General features: G+C 40.3%; 1 protein-coding gene across 6 annotated transcripts in view; it reads right to left on the bottom strand.

Annotated features, from left to right (window-relative positions):
• Positions 1-17,242, bottom strand: part of DNMT3A (DNA methyltransferase 3 alpha) — a 194,185-nt gene that overhangs the window by 73,154 nt on the left and 103,789 nt on the right. For 5 of the 6 annotated variants that reach the window (XR_011557567.1, XM_070734944.1, XM_070734947.1 and 2 more), the window contains exon 7: positions 4,913-4,945. The exons of the other annotated variant lie outside the window; for it this stretch is intronic. Coding sequence is in view for 4 of the 5 variants with exons in the window: in XM_070734944.1 (XP_070591045.1) it covers positions 4,913-4,945 (33 nt within the window). In the remaining variant the exon portion in view is untranslated. The remainder of the gene's footprint in view (positions 1-4,912; positions 4,946-17,242) is intronic. 6 annotated transcript variants of the gene reach the window in all.

Raw genomic sequence — 17,242 nt, 5'->3', positions numbered from 1 at the left:
ATCTAGATAGCAGCTTTGGGATTTCATGGTGTTCCTTTATCCATCCTTGAGATAAACCAAGGTTGACAGGTACTACCACATGCAGAGAAGATTCTCTTTGAGAATTATGCAAAAAATATGACTTTTGGGAAATTTTGAAATATTATCAGTAACACACCAGCATCAAAAAGCAAATTCAGTAAGTGTTATGAAACATCCAGGTTTGAGAGAGATGACTCTTTCATCGGGGATCTAATCTAATCCAGTTTGCTATTATTAGTAATGATCAGCTAAAAGATTTTGGCATTCACTGGGCAAGGTGTTTGATTATCTTGATCCTGTCCCATAACACTGCATTCAGAGATAGACTGCTTCTGAATACGAAAACTCAAGTTTAACTACTGATGTTTATAGTAACTGATAACCCTATTCTGTTTTAGAAGAATCAAGATATACCATGAGAACACAAAGGGTTCATTTCAAGTGTCTACTTTCCCAATCTGCAAAGACTAAAGTATCATTGCAGATGCTATTCTAAAATTCTATATGAGACTGAGAAACCTAGTGGGTCATAAGCTTTCAAGGGCGAAATGGCCAGCCAGCTACTAAAGCCTTTGTACTATCAAGCCTCCGCAAGGAGCAAGCAGTACTAATTCCATTGTAGAAAAGTGCCTTGTAGGATCTTAAAAACTGATATGTCACTGTGCTGCAAGATTTTCTGCTACCTTTGCTGGAACAGAAAATAATCCCTTTGCAAACTGGAAGAGTAGACATTTCAGCTGCATCAATTGACTGAACAATCAACCTGGAATTCACACTGGACTGAACACAAGCAATTTTATCTTCAATGTACTGTGCAAATTCGTCATAGTAAACTACTAAAAGTTAATAAGGGACTAAGATGGAATAGTCATTATTCCACCCACCTACAAATATTGGATGTCAGAGTAGCAAGAGATTACTTTGCCTGTTCTACTCCAAAGAAATTCCTTGCTTTTCGAAGTTCTTGTGTTCTTCTTTTCCCCCCCTTTCTTGCTTCCCACTGATCTGGACGGATCACAAATGGCCGAGCCCTCTGGGAATACGAGGGCTGGTTCTCCTTCACCAGAGCTGCGGGGCAATCCCTTGCCTTCGGAGCTCAGGCGCCAGTTCCTCGGGTTCAGGGAAGCCCCCTGTTCTAGGAACGGGCCATCTGGACCCGAACCAACCGCAATCGCGACCTCTGGAGAGGTTGGAGGAGTCTCGGGGACAGAGCCCTGCCCCGGAGCCTCCTCTGTGATCCCGGACCAATCCTATTTTCTTGTTAGATTCACTGATGCATTCATATAACATATAATACTTGGCCAAGCTAAAACATATTTGTGTAGTTTATAGCTCAGCTCACTATACAAGTCTGTCCACTGCCCAATCATATTACAGATTAAGAGAGTTGGAAGGGACCTTGTAGGTCATCTAGTCCAGCCCCTCCACCGCGCAAGGAGACCCTACACAATTTCTGACAAATGACAGTCCAATCTCTTTTTGAAAGCCTCTAGTGATCCCACAACCCTCAAAGGCAAGCTGTTCCATTGGTTGATTGTTGTCACTGTTAGAAAATTTCTCCTTATTTCTAGTCTGAATCTCTCCTTGATCAGTTTCTATCCATTATCTCTTGTCCAGCTAGGAATTATTCACAATTAAGATTTTGATGGGATTAGCAGATTTGGAACCAAAAATTTCCTTGAAACTGTCAGAAAAGCCATCTGGAATTCCATCTAGAATTTTATAACTTCCTGCCCTATAAGATCTCTTTTGAAGTTAATAATTACAAAACTGGAGGCAATGTGTAGCTCATCTATCTTAATTATATCTATCCTGACTACAGAAATTTTAGGGAAAGAGTGCTTTCCCTGTTCTGTAGTTTCCTGGGTTCTGTTTCAGCTGTTTATGCTGGGGATTGAACCTGGAACTTGTATGTGCGAAGAATATGCTTTCTCACACCTTCCATGTAGCAAGAACCTCAAATGCTAATTTAGATTGCTTATCAAAGTTACATAAAATAAGCATTCATTTCATTTCATTTCATTTCATTTTATTGGATTTGTATGCCGCCCCTCTACGTAGACTCGGGACGGCTAACAACAGTGGTAAAAACAACATGCGACAATCCAATACTAAAGAAGCTAAAAACCCTTATTTTAAAACCAATCATACATACAAACGTACCATACATAAATTGTGGAAGCCTAGGGGGAAAGAATATCTTAATTCCCCCATGCCTGACGACAGAGGTGAGTTTTAAGAAGCTTGCGAAAGGCAAGAAGGGTGGGGGCTATTCTAATCTCTGGGGGGAGTTGGTTCCAGAGGGCCGGGGCCGCCATGGAGAAGGCTCTTCCCCTGGGTCCCGCGAAACGACATTGTTTAGTTGACAGGACCTGGAGAAGGCCCACTCTGTGGGACCTAATTGGTCGCTGGGATTCGTAAACTTCTTAAAACCCACCTCTGCCGTCAGGCATGGGGGAACTGAGATATCTCCCCAGGCCTATATAGTTTATGTATGGTATGTTGTGTGTATGTTTTTTTAAATTATGGGGTTTTAGTTTTTTAAATATTAGATTAGTATTGTACATTGTTTTCTATTATTGCTGTGAGCCGCCCTGAGTCTATGGAGAGGGGCGGCATACAAATTTAATTAATAATAATAATAATAATAATAATAATAATAATAATAATAATAATTATTATTATTATTATTATTATTATTATTATTATTACGTTGCATTGCTTTTATTGTTAAAAGCCACACAGCACTTTTGGATGCAGACAGGAGGAAAAGTCACCTTTCAAACACTACTTCATTCAAACGGGCATAGCACCATGAATTTGGGAGGCTGTGGTGCCTTTCAGAAATTCCACACTTTGCTGGTTGCCAAACCCAGAGACTATTTGGCAGCAGAAGCCTTTAGTTGATGATTGCAACAATTCATCCACTCAAGGCTATTGCTCCCATAGACAACTATCGGAAGAAGAAAAACAGACTATAACTGGGATCACACAATGCACTAGGCCTAATTCAGAAAAATGTTCACCTAACATGCTATCCCTAAACAAATAAATTATAGCAAAGTTTATTGTGAGGGTCTGGACTATACAATGTCCTAAGACAATGGCTAACGTCAATCATGAATTACCCAACTTCATTTTAACTACCTAATATGTGTGTAATGTCAGAAATACGTCAGTTTAGCTTGAAAGAAAACTTCCAGTCCTCAATTATTCACGGAAGCAGGTGGGCGTGGCCTAGTACATTCGTAGAAGTCGGGCGTTTATTCATTTCCATCTATCAGAAACATCCCTGTTGGTCTTCGTCCTTCCCGATTCGCAGGAGTTACGTGTGTTACCCTAGTGCAGAATTTTCATTCTATTTACCTTTAATGGCCATCAAAGGGCAGTTTAAAAATGTGTTGATACTCTTAGCCAAGTTATTTGAAGGTCTAATCCATGTACAGAGCTGTTGGAGTTGCCTAATATTAGTTGATGTGTTTTTGTGTGTGCTAGTATGTTGTTTGAATTCAGCCTATTTAATGGTTTAATTATTATGTGAACCTAGACAACTGATAGCTAAGATACTATGTGAGCATAACCAATCAAGATACATATAATCCTATTTCCACCTGCAGCTGACACTTACTAAATAAAAAAATCTTGCTAAACATAGAAACATAGAAGACTGACGGCAGAAAAAGACCTCATGATCCATCTAGTCTGCCCTTATACTATTTTCTGTATTTTATCTTAGGATGGATCCCAGGCATGTTTAAATTCAGTTACTGTGGATTTATCAACCACGACTGCTGGAACTTTGTTCCACGGATCTACTACTCTTTCAGTAAAATAATATTTTCTCATGTTGCTTTTGATCTTTTCCCCAACTAACTTCAGATTGTGTCCCCTTGTTCTTGTGTTCACTTTCCTATTAAAAACACTTCCCTCCTGGACCTTATTTAACCCTTTAACATATTTAAATGTTTCGGTCATGTCCCCCCTTTTCCTTCTGTCCTCCAGACTATACAGATTGAGTTCATGAAGTCTTTCCTGATACGTTTTATGCTTAAGACCTTCCACCAGTCTTGTAGCCCGTCTTTGTACCCGTTCAATTTTGTCAATATCTTTTTGTAGGTGAGGTCTCCAGAACTGAACACAGTATTCCAAATGTGGTCTCACCAGCGCTCTATATAGCGGGATCATAATCTCCCTCTTCTTGCTTGTTATACCTCTAGCTATGCAGCCAAGCATCCTACTTGCTTTCCCTACCGCCTGACTGCACTGTTCACCCATTTTGAGACTGTCAGAAATCACTACCCCTAAATCCTCCCCTTCTGAAGTTTTTGCTAACACAGAACTGCCAATACAATACTCAGATTGAGGATTCCTTTTCCCCAAGTGCATTATTTTACATTTGGAAACATTAAACTGCAGTTTCCATTGCTTGATGATTTTCTTTTCCAGAATATGAGTTTTCTGTCCTAGGTTTGATGATATAAGATCATCCTGGGCATCCAATGAATATTTGAATATTTGAAACACAAACCTCAAAGTCGACCTTGGGTGCATGAAAGAGAGAAAGGAAGAGAGCAGAGAAGAGAGAGTGGAGGAAAGGAAGGGAGAGCAAGAGTGGAGCAAGGGAGAATGCTATCCTAGAAAAAGGGTCATACATATTAAACAGTCCAGCAGCAACAGGTCAAAACAGTTTCAAAACCACATTGTACAGAAGCAAAGCATGTCTGGGGGTATGCATGAGCAAATGCAACTCTATGGCAGCGGGCACACGCATGGGAGGATGTGAACGCATGTCCGCGTGTGCACATCCACACGCTTAGCACACAAGCCTGGTATGAAGGCCACATGAGAGACAAGCCGCCTCCCCCCAAAACCCCAAAGGTGTGCCACGAACCTTGTCAAGCTGAGCTGCCGCTGGGTTATCAGTCTGTGGGAGAAAGGTAAAGGAGAGGAGGGAGTTAGCACACACAACCACAGCAATCAGCACCTGCTCAGACGCCATCTGCCACCTGCCCCAGGTGCAACGGGGCAAATCTGGTGGGCTACCAAAAGGCAAAGCTTTGTGGTGCCACTTGTTCTGCTTGAAAACCAAACCCTGATCCGTCTCCTTTGCTTCCAGATAATGAGTGACAGGATTATAATGTGGCTCACTCACGGTTCTCCAGATGTATGCTATGTTTGTCCATCACAATAGAGATGTGGAGTGTTTGCAATGGGTGGAGCTATTTGAAGATCAACACATAACTATTGTACTAAGTGTCACTGTATTTCTGCTTTTAATCATTGCTCAAACATTTTCTAATCTGATTTTTGTTTAAAGAAAGAAAGGTATACTGTAGAGAATAACACTGTTATGATAACTTTTTAAAAATGCCAACTCTCCCATCACTTCCTTTTTTAAACAATTAAAAAAAAACACCCGGAATTGTATAGTCATGTTACAGAACTATTAATACCATAATACAAATGTTAACATTATACATTATGTTGGTATGTCCTATATCTCATCAACTTTTCTCTAAAGAAAAGGTAACCCACTAGACTGCAGTGTTACATCTGTAATGTTTGTATTTCAGTATTAATAGTATGCTAATATATTCACACAATAATGCTAATTTCAAAAACAGAATATTTTTAGGTACTGCCATTTTGACTATGATTAAAAGGGATTTCTGGTTGTTGTTATTTTAACTGAACATTATAGGATCACAGTGCTATTGTACTAATGCTCTCATTCAGGAAAAAAAGTAGCAAGGAAATAATTAAAAGATTAATTAAAAGAATAGGGCCATCAAGTAGCACTCCTTTTAAAGGGTTATAATAAATATGCTAGGCTGAATTTCTTTAATTCGTCAGTGTCTATGGCAAATCCCCTTAACAATAAGGCAAATGAGTAGACCATAAAACACACCTAGAAAGATTGCATTCCATTTGTATTTCACTGAAAGAGCACAAGCTTTTCTAAAAATCAAGAAAATACAGAAGAACTATGAAGAAAAGATAGAACTAAGATAACAGGATGAAGTTGCCGATCAACTTCCGGTCACAATTCAAAGTCTTGGTTATGACCTTTAAAGCCCTTCATGGCACTGGACAAGAATATCTCCGACACCGCCTGCTGCTGCACGAATCACAGCGACCGATTAGGTCCCACAGAGTGGGCCTTCTCCGGGTCCCGTCAACTAAACAATGTCGGTTGGCGGGCCCCAGGGGAAGAGCCTTCTCTGTGGCGGCCCTGGCCCTCTGGAACCAACTCCCCCCAGAGATTAGAACTGCCCCTACCCTCTTTGCCTTTCGTAAGCTCCTTAAGACCCATCTCTGCCGTCAGGCATGGGGGAACTGAGACATCTCCCCCGGGCATATACAATTTATGAATGGGTATGTTTGTATGTATGTGTGTTTAGAAAATGGGGTCTTTTAAATATTTTTAAACAGTAATTTAGATTTGTTGTAAATTGTTTTCACTTTGTTGTGAGCCGCCCCGAGTCTGCGGAGAGGGGCGGCATACAAATCTAAATAATGAATAAATAAATAAATAAAATAAAATAAATGATGGCGATGTGCTAGCCTGTCCTAAAATCAACCCAAATAAGTATGCAAGATCTCTAAGCCTAACTATGGCCCTGTCAATGGAAGCAGTTCCACATTTTGCTCTGGCTATGAGACTGAGATGATAGCAGAAGACCAAGCCATTAGGTCGGAAAACAGCTTGAATTTATCCTGCAATCTTGTTTAAGGACTGATGATGTGACAGTTATTCATGGCTTATAAGTCAAGAGCTACAGCTCAAATTACTGTTAGTCTAAGAATGCACTTCTTAGACTCAATGTGCCCTGCAGCAAGGCAATTATTTTGGAGCACAGTAATGTCTTTTGGAGGAGAGTCACTTTTGCTGACTGCTCCTTTAAATCAAAGATATTCTGCAAGGGCTTATCAACAAAAGCCAGTTAAATTGGTATTGAACATCAGCTTTGAACAGAGTTGCATGGTCACACTATTAAAAATAAAACAAATGGATCTCTAGAAAGGTAGAAATACACCAAGAGAAAAAAAGGACTGAGAAAAAAGGGATATAGAGGAACAAGCATAGTATTTCGCGCTATCTGTGATTCTAGTCTCAGAACAATCACTGAAACACCATTTTTATCCGTGGCGAGCCTAATCAATCCTTAGTCTACGAAGTATCCTTTGTGAAGTCCATATGCAATGATTTCTAGGAAGTTCCTCCCCCAATCTTTTCATGTTTTCATAAGTAGGCTTTTTAACATGCTATCAACATGCATTTTAGGCTGCATGAGCCAATGATGTGCTTCTTTTGAATTAATATTGAATTAAACAACTGGTCAACCCACACATTCATCATCTCTCATGGAAAATATACATTTAAATTTTTAAATTATTTTAAATATTAGATTTGTTATATGTTGTTTCACTATTGTTGTTAGCCGCCCCGCGTCTGCAGAGAGGGGCGGCATACAAATCTAATTAATTAATAGATAGATAGATAGATAGATAGGTAGGTAGGTAGGTAGGTAGGTAGTTAAATAAATAAATACATTAAGATCATTCCAGAAAGAAAAAACTATATAAAAAACTATACATTATACATATTTTTCTATGAACCTTAATGCAAAATGTTGTCAGGATATTTATTTATATTTATTTATAAACCTCAATGGTGTAATGGTTAGAATGCAATGTTGCAAGCTAATTATGCTGACTGCCAGCAGTTCGATCCCAACCAGCTCAAGGTTGACTCAGCCTTCCATCCTTCAAAGGTGGGTAAAATGAGGACCCAAATTGTTGGGGTAATATGCTAACTCTATATACCACTTAAGAGAGGGCTGTAAAGTCCAATGAAGTGGCATATAAGTCTAAAGGTTAACTGCTATTGCTATGTATTTATGCCACCCATGTCACAATTCAAGGTGATTCCAATATCCAACAAGCTTGGGGAATGTACATTCCTCAAATACACTGTGCTTATTCTTTGGAAGAGGCACATTCTGCACTCAATGCGCGCAATCATCAACAAGTTCATTTTTAGTTTTCCTCTGAGGAGGGAAACTTTTGCTCATAGGCCCCTGCACACTTTGCTATATTCTCTCCTCCCCACCCATCTTTTTAATCTAGTGCACAAATATGAGGATCTGCTTTCCAACGTTGCAGCTCCCCCCTCCCCCGGATGATTACAGCCTCGGGGGCGAGAACCGGTTCCTTTCCTCTGATCAAATAAGTAATGGAAAAAAGAATAGCTGCAGCAACTTTATTTTTCTGTGGCTCACCCATTCTAAAAAATCTGGCACAGGGGAAGGGCTATGATCAGTGGTGGAAGTCAGCCCCTTTTTTTGCCCTGCTCCCCATAGCTTTTAAGCTTAGGAAAATATTCATTCATTCATTCATTCATTCATTCATTCATTCATTCATTCATTCAGTTAGTCCAGGGTTTTATTGGGTATATATCTATATACACATAGTAAAATACATGATGATGGTTATAGAGGAGATACTCATAGTAAAATATATCTAAGAAATAATAGAAAAGAAGATATAGGAATAAAATATATCAATGAAAGAATAGAAGAAGAGATATAGGAATAGAAGAAAGGTATAGGAGATATAGGAGAGCAATAGGACAGGGGACGGAAGGCACTCTAGTGCACTTGTACTTGCCCCTTACTGACCTCTTAGGAATCTGGATAGGTCAACTGTAGATAATCTAAGGGTAAAGTGTTAGGGGGTTTGGAGATGACACTATGGAGTCCGGTAATGAGTTCCACGCTTCGACAACTCAGTTACTGAAGTCATATTTTTTACAGTCAAGTTATATCTGTTCTCTTTCTTCTCCCTTCCACATCATTCCATAGTATGGCAGGAAACAGTAATCAGTGAGGGAGAACTGGGAGGGAGGCAGCCATAACTTTAGCTGAAGTTTGTTCTGATCCCACTGCTCACCTGCTCCCTGTCCATTAACTGAGCAGTAGATGGGGAGATTAACCTATGGCACATGCGCTCGGAGTGGCACCCAGAGCCATGTTGCTACATGGAATCACCCGTTCCTCTTCCCACTTTCTGGCGCACATGTGCATACAACGGTCAGCTGGCATTCGTGCATTGCAGCCGTGCCGGAAACTGGAAGAGTTGTTGAGCATGTGTGCTAGCTAACTGAGCAGCATGTGCAATGTGTGGCACTAACCAAAGTACTCACTGGTTGGCGCGTATGTGCACACCAGAAACCAGAAGTACATTTTCTGGTGCACACATATCTGTGAGCAACTCCTCTTCCTGGTTGTGGCCCAGACAAAGCTGCACATCTGTGCTCCCATTTTGGCACTCGGTGCCCCACGCATGTTTGCCATCACTGTCTTATACATTAAGTGTTTGACTTTGTGTGTGTGTGTGTGTATCTATATAGACATAAAATGTATGCCTATGTAACTTACAAACATACCCAGGAGCACAATAGATCAGAAAAACAATCTAGTTTGATGCAGTGGTTAATATGCTAGCCTAGAAACAGGAGACTGAGTTCTAATCCCAGTTTAAGCATGAAAGCCGGCTGTGTGATTTTGGATCAGTCACATCCTCTCAGACCAACCCACCTCACAGGGGTAACAGGAGGAGTATTAGGAATGTTCACTGCCTTAAAAACTGCAAAGTGAGAAAGGAAGTAAAAGAGAATAGATTGAAAAAAAAAGAGAAGATAAAACCAGCATTAAGCTGGCGTATCGTTTCCTTACGACGTAAAGTCCGTATTTATCGTTGGAGTGTCGTTCCTTTTTTTTTTAATGAGTAGCTATAAATTTCTATTGATTTTATTAGGCTTATGGTTTTAAAGTTTTTCCAGTGTTATATAACCAATTTTTATTTTTATTTTTTTATAAGGTAGAGTATCTTGCAGGAGTTTGTCATACACTATTAGGTTATTTTATTGGATTACTCTCTTTTTGGATTAATTGAAAGATTTTCTTTTTCTTCAGCCAGTCATACCATTTGCCCCAGATTTGGTAAAATCTTGTCTATTTTGTAATTCCATGGTTAATTTAGACATTTCTGCGTAGTCCATGATTTTGATTACAATGTTTAATATGGTAGGTGTTTGCTTCTGTTTCCAAGTCTGGGCATATAAAATTCTTGCTTTTTGCTCCTTTTCTCTCTTCCTCTCTAACTTTTTCTCTATATTCTTTTCCCCTATGTAAGTATGTATGCTACTTTAAAATTGCATATTCTAAAATTATATAAATTTGTACCAATGTAGTCCTTTTGTTTTCTGTATTCCCTTCCCCATTTATTTGTAATAAAGATTATTTTTTTAAAAAAGGAATGTTCACTGCCTTGAGTTACTTATAAAGTAATAAAGATGGGATAAAATCCAATAAATAATAAAACCAAATTTACTGCTAGAACATGGTGAGTAAGAGTCAAGCAATTACTGGAGCAAGTTCAGAAAACAAACAGCCTGGTAAATAAATAAAAGAATTTGGAAATATATGCCCTGAGGGTTATAATGCCCAGCAAGATTGTTATTTCTAGTATGAAGCTCTAAATTCTGCCAAAAGTGCCAAAACTAAGTTACGATTTTGCACAAGCAGTGGGCTAGTGGTATTTTCTGGAATAGGTCCACAAGTGGTGGAAAGAAAGATAGATAAGCAAAAGCAAAGGAAAAAACAATCCCATGTCTGGATATTAAGGTAAAAGTAAAGGTTCTCCCACAGGTGTATGCTAGTTGTATTTTTATTCTAAGGGCGGTGCGCTCATCTCCGTTTCTAAGCCGAAGAGCCAACGCTATCCGAAAGTGTCTCTGTGGTCATGTGGCTGGCATGACAGCTGGGGTGGCGCAGCAGGTAGAGTGCTGTACTGCAGGCCACTGAAGCTGACTGTAGATCTGCAGATCAGTGGTTCAAATCTCATCACCGGCTCAAAGTTGACTCAGCCTTCCATCCTTCCGAGGTGGGTAAAATGAGGACCCAGATTGTGGGGGCAATAGGCTGGCTCTGTTAAAAAGTGCAAATGCTATGGTAAGCCGCTCTGAGTCTAAGGAGAAGGGCGGCATAAAAATCAAATCAAATCAAATCAAATCAAATCAATAATGACTCAATGCCAAGGGTGCACGGAGTGCTCTTAACTTCCCACCAAAGTGGTGCCTATTTTTCTACTTGCATTTTTACGTGCGTTCGAACTGCTAGGCTGGCAGAAGCTGGGACAAGTAACGGGAGCTCATTCCATTATGTGGCACTCGGAATTCAAACCATTCAACTGCAGGACCTTCTGATCGACAACCTCAGCGACTTAGCCATTGAGCCACCACGTCCCTGTCTGGATATTTAGCTAAAAATTAATCTCAAAGCTCAATATTTTAATCTGTGGGACCAAGTTTTCATAAATGGAAAAGAAAACTTCAGGAAGCCCTTGAAGGCCAAGAGTCTGGAGCAGCTCTTGTGAAAAGAAATATCAAGATAGCACATGTTATTATGAAAGATGCAAGACAGTTAGTTTAATGAGAGCTTTTAAAAATACATCTTAGACTCAAAGAACATTTTCTCTTCATCCCAATGTGTCCCCTAATTTGGACGTACAGTGTTCCCTCGATTTTCGCGGGGGATGCGTTCCGAGACCACCCGCGAAAGTCGAATTTCCCGAAGTAGAGATGCGGAAGTAAATACACCATTTTTGGCTATGGACAGTATCACAAGCCTTCCCTTAATACTTTAAACCCCTAAATTACCATTTCCCATTCCCTTAACAACCATTTACTCACCATTATTACTGGTATTCCACATTGAATAAGATACTTAGTGATCCTGATATTTATAAACATAATTATTTATTAACAATAAAGCCCTTCATGGCATTGGACCAGAATATCTCCGAGACTTCTGCCACACGAATCCCAGCGCCTTCTGCCGCACGAATCCCAGCGACTGATTAGGTCCCACAGAGTGGGCCTTCTCTGGGTCCCGTCAACTAAACAATGTCGGTTGGCGGGCCCCAGGGGAAGAGCCTTCTCTGTGGCGGCCCCGACTCTCTGGAACCAGCTCCCCCCGAAGATTAGGGCTGTCCCTACTCTCTTTGCCTTTCGTAAGCTCCTTAAAACCCACCTTTGTCGTCAGGCATGGGGGAACTGAGACATCTCCCCCGGGCATATACAATTTATGCATGGTATGTTTGTAGGTATGCTTGCTTAGTAAATGGGGTTTTTTAAATATTTTAAATTATAATTTAGATTTGTCATGAATTGTTTTGTTTTGCTGTGAGCCGCCCCGAGTCTGCGGAGAGGGGCGGCATACAAATCTAAATAATAAATAATAAATAAATAAATAATATTTTTTTTGTTATTTATTTGCAAAAATTATTAGTTTGGCGATGACATGTGATGTCATCGGGCAGGAAAAACCATGGTATAGAAAAAAAACCGCAAAGTATTTTTTAATTAATATTTTTTTTAAAACCGTGGTATAGGCTATTCGCGAAGTTCGAACCCGCAAAAATCGAGGGAACACTGTACCTCTGCACAGCCACTCATAATTCAGTTGGGTACTCCAACAGGATAAGAAGAGGCTTCCCTACTGGTTGATAGCAACTCAATGCTTACATCAAGTGGTTTCTGCTGGTTGCACAGAGAACTGATCCAGGGGTGGGTTCCGGGGATGCGACGGGCGCACTTTGCAAGTGAGCACGCAGTATTAAAAAAAAAAAGCTTCTGCACATGTGCAGAAGCAAAAAACAATATGGCGCTGCTGAGGGAACTGGCTCAGGGGCATGGCAGGCCTGGGTCACTGTCGGTTCCAGCGACCCAGGCTACCAAGTTACTAACGGTTCTACAGAACTGGTCCGAACCATTAGGAACCCACCTCTGAACTGATCCACTTAACTAGTTTCAAGTTTTTTAAGTTTTAAGTCTGCATTGGCTGCCGATCAGTTTCCGGTCACAATTCAAAGTGTTGGTTATGACCTTTAAAGCCCTTCATGGCACTGGACCAAAATATCTCCGAGACCGCCTTCTGCCGCACGAATCCCAGCGACCGATTCGGTCCCACAGAGTGGGCCTCCTCCGGGTCCCGTCAACTAAACAATGCCGGTTGGCGGGCCCCAGGGGGAGAGCCTTCTCTGTGGCGGCACCGGCCCTCTGGAACCAACTCCCCCCGGAGATCAGAACTGCCCCTACTCTTCCTGCCTTCCGTAAACTCCTCAAAACCCACCTTTGCCGTCAGGCATGGGGGAACTAAACATCTCCCCCTGGGCACGTTGAAGTTATATATGGTATGCCTGTATGTGTGTATGTTAGTATAGGGGATTTTCTTAAACTTATAATGTTTTAATTAATTGGATTGTATTGGATTGTTTTTCACTTGTTGTGAGCCGCCCCGAGTCTTCGGAGAGGGGCGGCATACAAATCCAAATAATAAATAAATAAATAAATAAATAAATGGAAAGGTTTTCTGGTTACTGCCTCCATGAAGTGTTACAGTGAAACCAAGAATTTAACGAAACCCATGCAAACACAGAGAGCAGAGAGATAAGAAACCATGGCTTCCCAGCATACCAGAATCTCTTGGAAGGCCAAATAAGCAAGTCTCATAAATTAATAATGTGCTCATTCATTATGAAAGCTCAAGTTCATTTCTCCTCAGTCAGCATGCTTCTGAAAATTAGAAGTTGGAGGATTCTTTGACGTAGACCATATGTCATGGCCAGTGAAGGGCTGTAAATTTTTTTACTACCACACTGGCCGTGGCTTATTTTGTGGGTGTGGCTTGCCGGCCATGTGACCAGTGGGAGTGGCTTGACGATCATGTGACTGGGGGGTGGCTTAAAGGTCTTGTGATTGGCTTAGAGGTGGCAAACTTGACACCACTCACATCAAGGGTTTGGGTTAGGGTGCTTGGCCCCTCCTCGCCTTAAAGAGATACAATTTCCCTGTCTATTTACTATTACTGAACATCCAAAATATGCTATTTAATTTTATGTATATATGCCATATGTGTATATAGATATCACACACAGGCACATATAAACTATATAAATATATGTGTATGTACACACACACACGCACGCATGCACAGTTCTTCTAAAATTATACACATTCAACCTCATTTACTGTGATAGGAAAAACATACCCAGAGCCCAGAAGGGGAAAAAAGAAAAAAATTATTTTTTTTCTACCAGTTCTGTGTACCTGACCGTACTCGGGGGAGACCATCACTGGTCATGACCCTTGCCCTCCTTCTACCTCTACAGCAGCGGTCCCCAAACTACGGCCCGTGGGCCACATGCGGCCCGCTGAGGCCATTTATCCGGCCCACGGGTGAGTGACAGGAGCACAGGTACATACTTTTATTTTAATTAGATTCTCTCCTTAATGTTCCTTCAAAAGTACAACACCAATTATATTTCTAACTTATTAATCATTATGCCAAAGTGCTTCCTTCTTTCTTTATACGTTTTTCTATAAACCAAGAAAACCTTGTATAGCCAATCAGATGTCAACAAAAGAAAATTAAAAACAAAACATAAACATATATGAATTTCAGATTTCTTCCCCCCCCCCTCTCTAAATAGTATGTTCCCATTTTGTTTTTTACTTTAAAATAAGGTGTGTGCATAGGGATTTGTTCATAGTTTTTTTTTAATAGTCTGGCCCTACAACACTTTGAGGGACAATGAACTGGCCCCCTGTGTAAAAAGTTTGGGGACCCCTGCTCTACAGTATGAATAAAAATGACTAAAATTGACATACAGATACGTATTATATCCATAATATGGATAAAAACATTTCACATATTCTTTAGTTTGCCTCTCAGTGATAACCACCTGCTTTATTAGCTGAAGACTCCAGATGAAAGGATGCTGAGAAAGACTACTCGTTTCTTGAGATATTGGAGGGCTGCTACCAAAGCACGAATCCCAGCGACCGGTCAGGTCCCACAGAGTTGGCCTTCTCCAGGTCCCGTCGACTAAACAATGTCATTTGGCAGGACCCAGGAGAAGAGCCTTCTCTGTGGCGGCCCCGACCCTCTGGAACCATCTCCTCCCAGATATCAGAGTTGCCCCCACCCTCCTTGCCTTTCGCAAGCTCCTTAAAACCCACCTCTGTCGTCAGGCATGGGGGAATTGAAATTTTTTCCCTTCCCCCTAGGCTTATAGAATTTATACATGGTATGCTTGTTTGTATGATTGGTCTCTTAAATTGGGTTTTTTTAGATTACTTTTTTATATTAGATTTGTTACATTGTTTTCTTTATTGTTGTTAGCCGCCCCGAGTCTTCGGAGAGGGGTGGCATATAAATCTAATAAGTAAGTAAGTAAGTAAGTAAGTAAGTAAGTAAGTAAGTAAGTAAGTAAGTAAGTAAATAAATTTAAAATAAAATAAAATAAAATAAAATAAAGCAGACAAAGTTTAACTAGGTGGACTAGTGATTTTGTTCAGAATAAGGCAGGTACCACCATCTATGCTTGAGAAATAAGTCTCTGCATATCCACCATAATCAGAAATCGCATACTGAAAGTTTGGTGAAGAGTTACAGATAACTGTAGTAACAGTGGCTATTTTAGTAAATTCCAGATCTTCTTGCCTTCCGAAGAGAGGTTCTCCATTCTGATGAGTGTACTTCAGAGGGAAGTACCCTTCCTAAGAAGATTGCAAAGCTCTTTTCAAAAGTTATTTGTCTCGCTTGCAAGCAACCCTTTTTTTAGAGAAGAATGGGGTTACATCATAGCATCAGAATATTACTTTCTATACAACTAATAGAGGATCAGCTGGGAGGAGGATCTTATCAGCAGCAAACAGGGTTGGCAAGCAAATGGGTGAAAAAGAAGTATGTCACTTGCTCTTCAGGAAGAGGCCTATAACCTAATTCTAACTAAAAAAAAGGAACAATAAATGCCCTAGCCTAGTATATTTCCGAAATCCATCTGTTCCAACCTGGCAATGTCAAAACCTGGACCGAGAATTGCAATACAAACAATTTAACTTAAATGTTTTTTTAAACCCTAGATTTTATTATATTTCTCACAGTGTTGACCCAAGCATCCAAAGAAAAGTAGGAGCAAATCCATGCAATAATTGAGAGATATGGACATGACAACTGAGAGAGAAGATTGCAACCCCAATTTAGAGCCTAAACTGGATCCTAAGGATGCTGTCTAAAAATATACCTTGCTATCCTTCCTTGAACATAAACTGCTAATGAAATTCAGGCATCTTAGAGACATTTCATTTTGGTTTATTTTCAACTGTTTATATGTACAATGGACAGCAAGTTTGGACTAGTGGTTAAGGAATCAGACTAGAAACTGGGAAGCTGTGAATTCTAGTGCCATTTGAGGCAGGATGTCAGCTGAGTGACTTTGGGTCAGTCACTCTGTCTCAAGCTTAAGAAGAAGATAACGGCAAGCCATTTCCAAAAATCTTGTCCAGAAAACTGCATGGATTTATTCAAGCAGTTGCCAGAAGTCAAGATTGTCTTGAAGGCGCACACAGACATACACAAAAACCTGCAGGCTACTTCTGCTGACTGCCAGCTGTTTGAATCTCACCAGGCTCAAGGTTGACTCAAACTTCCATCCTTCCAAGGTAGGTAAAATGAGGACCCAAATTATTGGGGGCAGTATGTTGACTCTGTAACCCGCTTAGAGAGGCCCGTAAAGCACTGTGAAGCAGTATGTAAGTCTAAGTGCTATTGCTATTATGTCAGGACCACAAACAAATATGGAAGACGAACAGATACTCTGCAGAATGGCAGTACAGGAGGAAAGAGGGTCTATGACTCACCAGGATAACCTGTAGAGTAGATAAGGACAGTTGCCTTTCAGTAAGAAAAAGACTGGAAGAAATTTCCACCAAGCCACCCAGCTCATCATGCTACATTATCAAAGCTCGCCCACCCACAAATCTGCCGCCAGGCATGGGGGAACTGAGATATTATTTCCCCCTAGGCCTTTACAATTTTATGCATGGTATGTTTGTATGCATGTTTGGTTTTATAATAAGGGGTTTTTAGTTGTTTTTGTATTGGATTGTTGTTGGTTTTTTTTTTGAAAAAAAGTTTTATTAGTTTTTATCAAAGTTATACAAACTGAAATAATGGGAAACTTTTCAAACATTATTTCTCATATTACAAACCACGACCACTCAAGGTTATACAGTATAAGAAACATAAAATAAGTCAAAAAGATATGTATAAAAGTTTTCCCCCATAACAATTACACTAATCTCTTCCCCCCC

This window comes from Erythrolamprus reginae, chromosome 1 (genome assembly GCF_031021105.1).
Source record: "Erythrolamprus reginae isolate rEryReg1 chromosome 1, rEryReg1.hap1, whole genome shotgun sequence".
Classification (NCBI taxonomy): Eukaryota; Metazoa; Chordata; class Lepidosauria; order Squamata; family Dipsadidae; genus Erythrolamprus; species Erythrolamprus reginae.
This window is presented reverse-complemented; position numbering and strand designations above follow the sequence as displayed.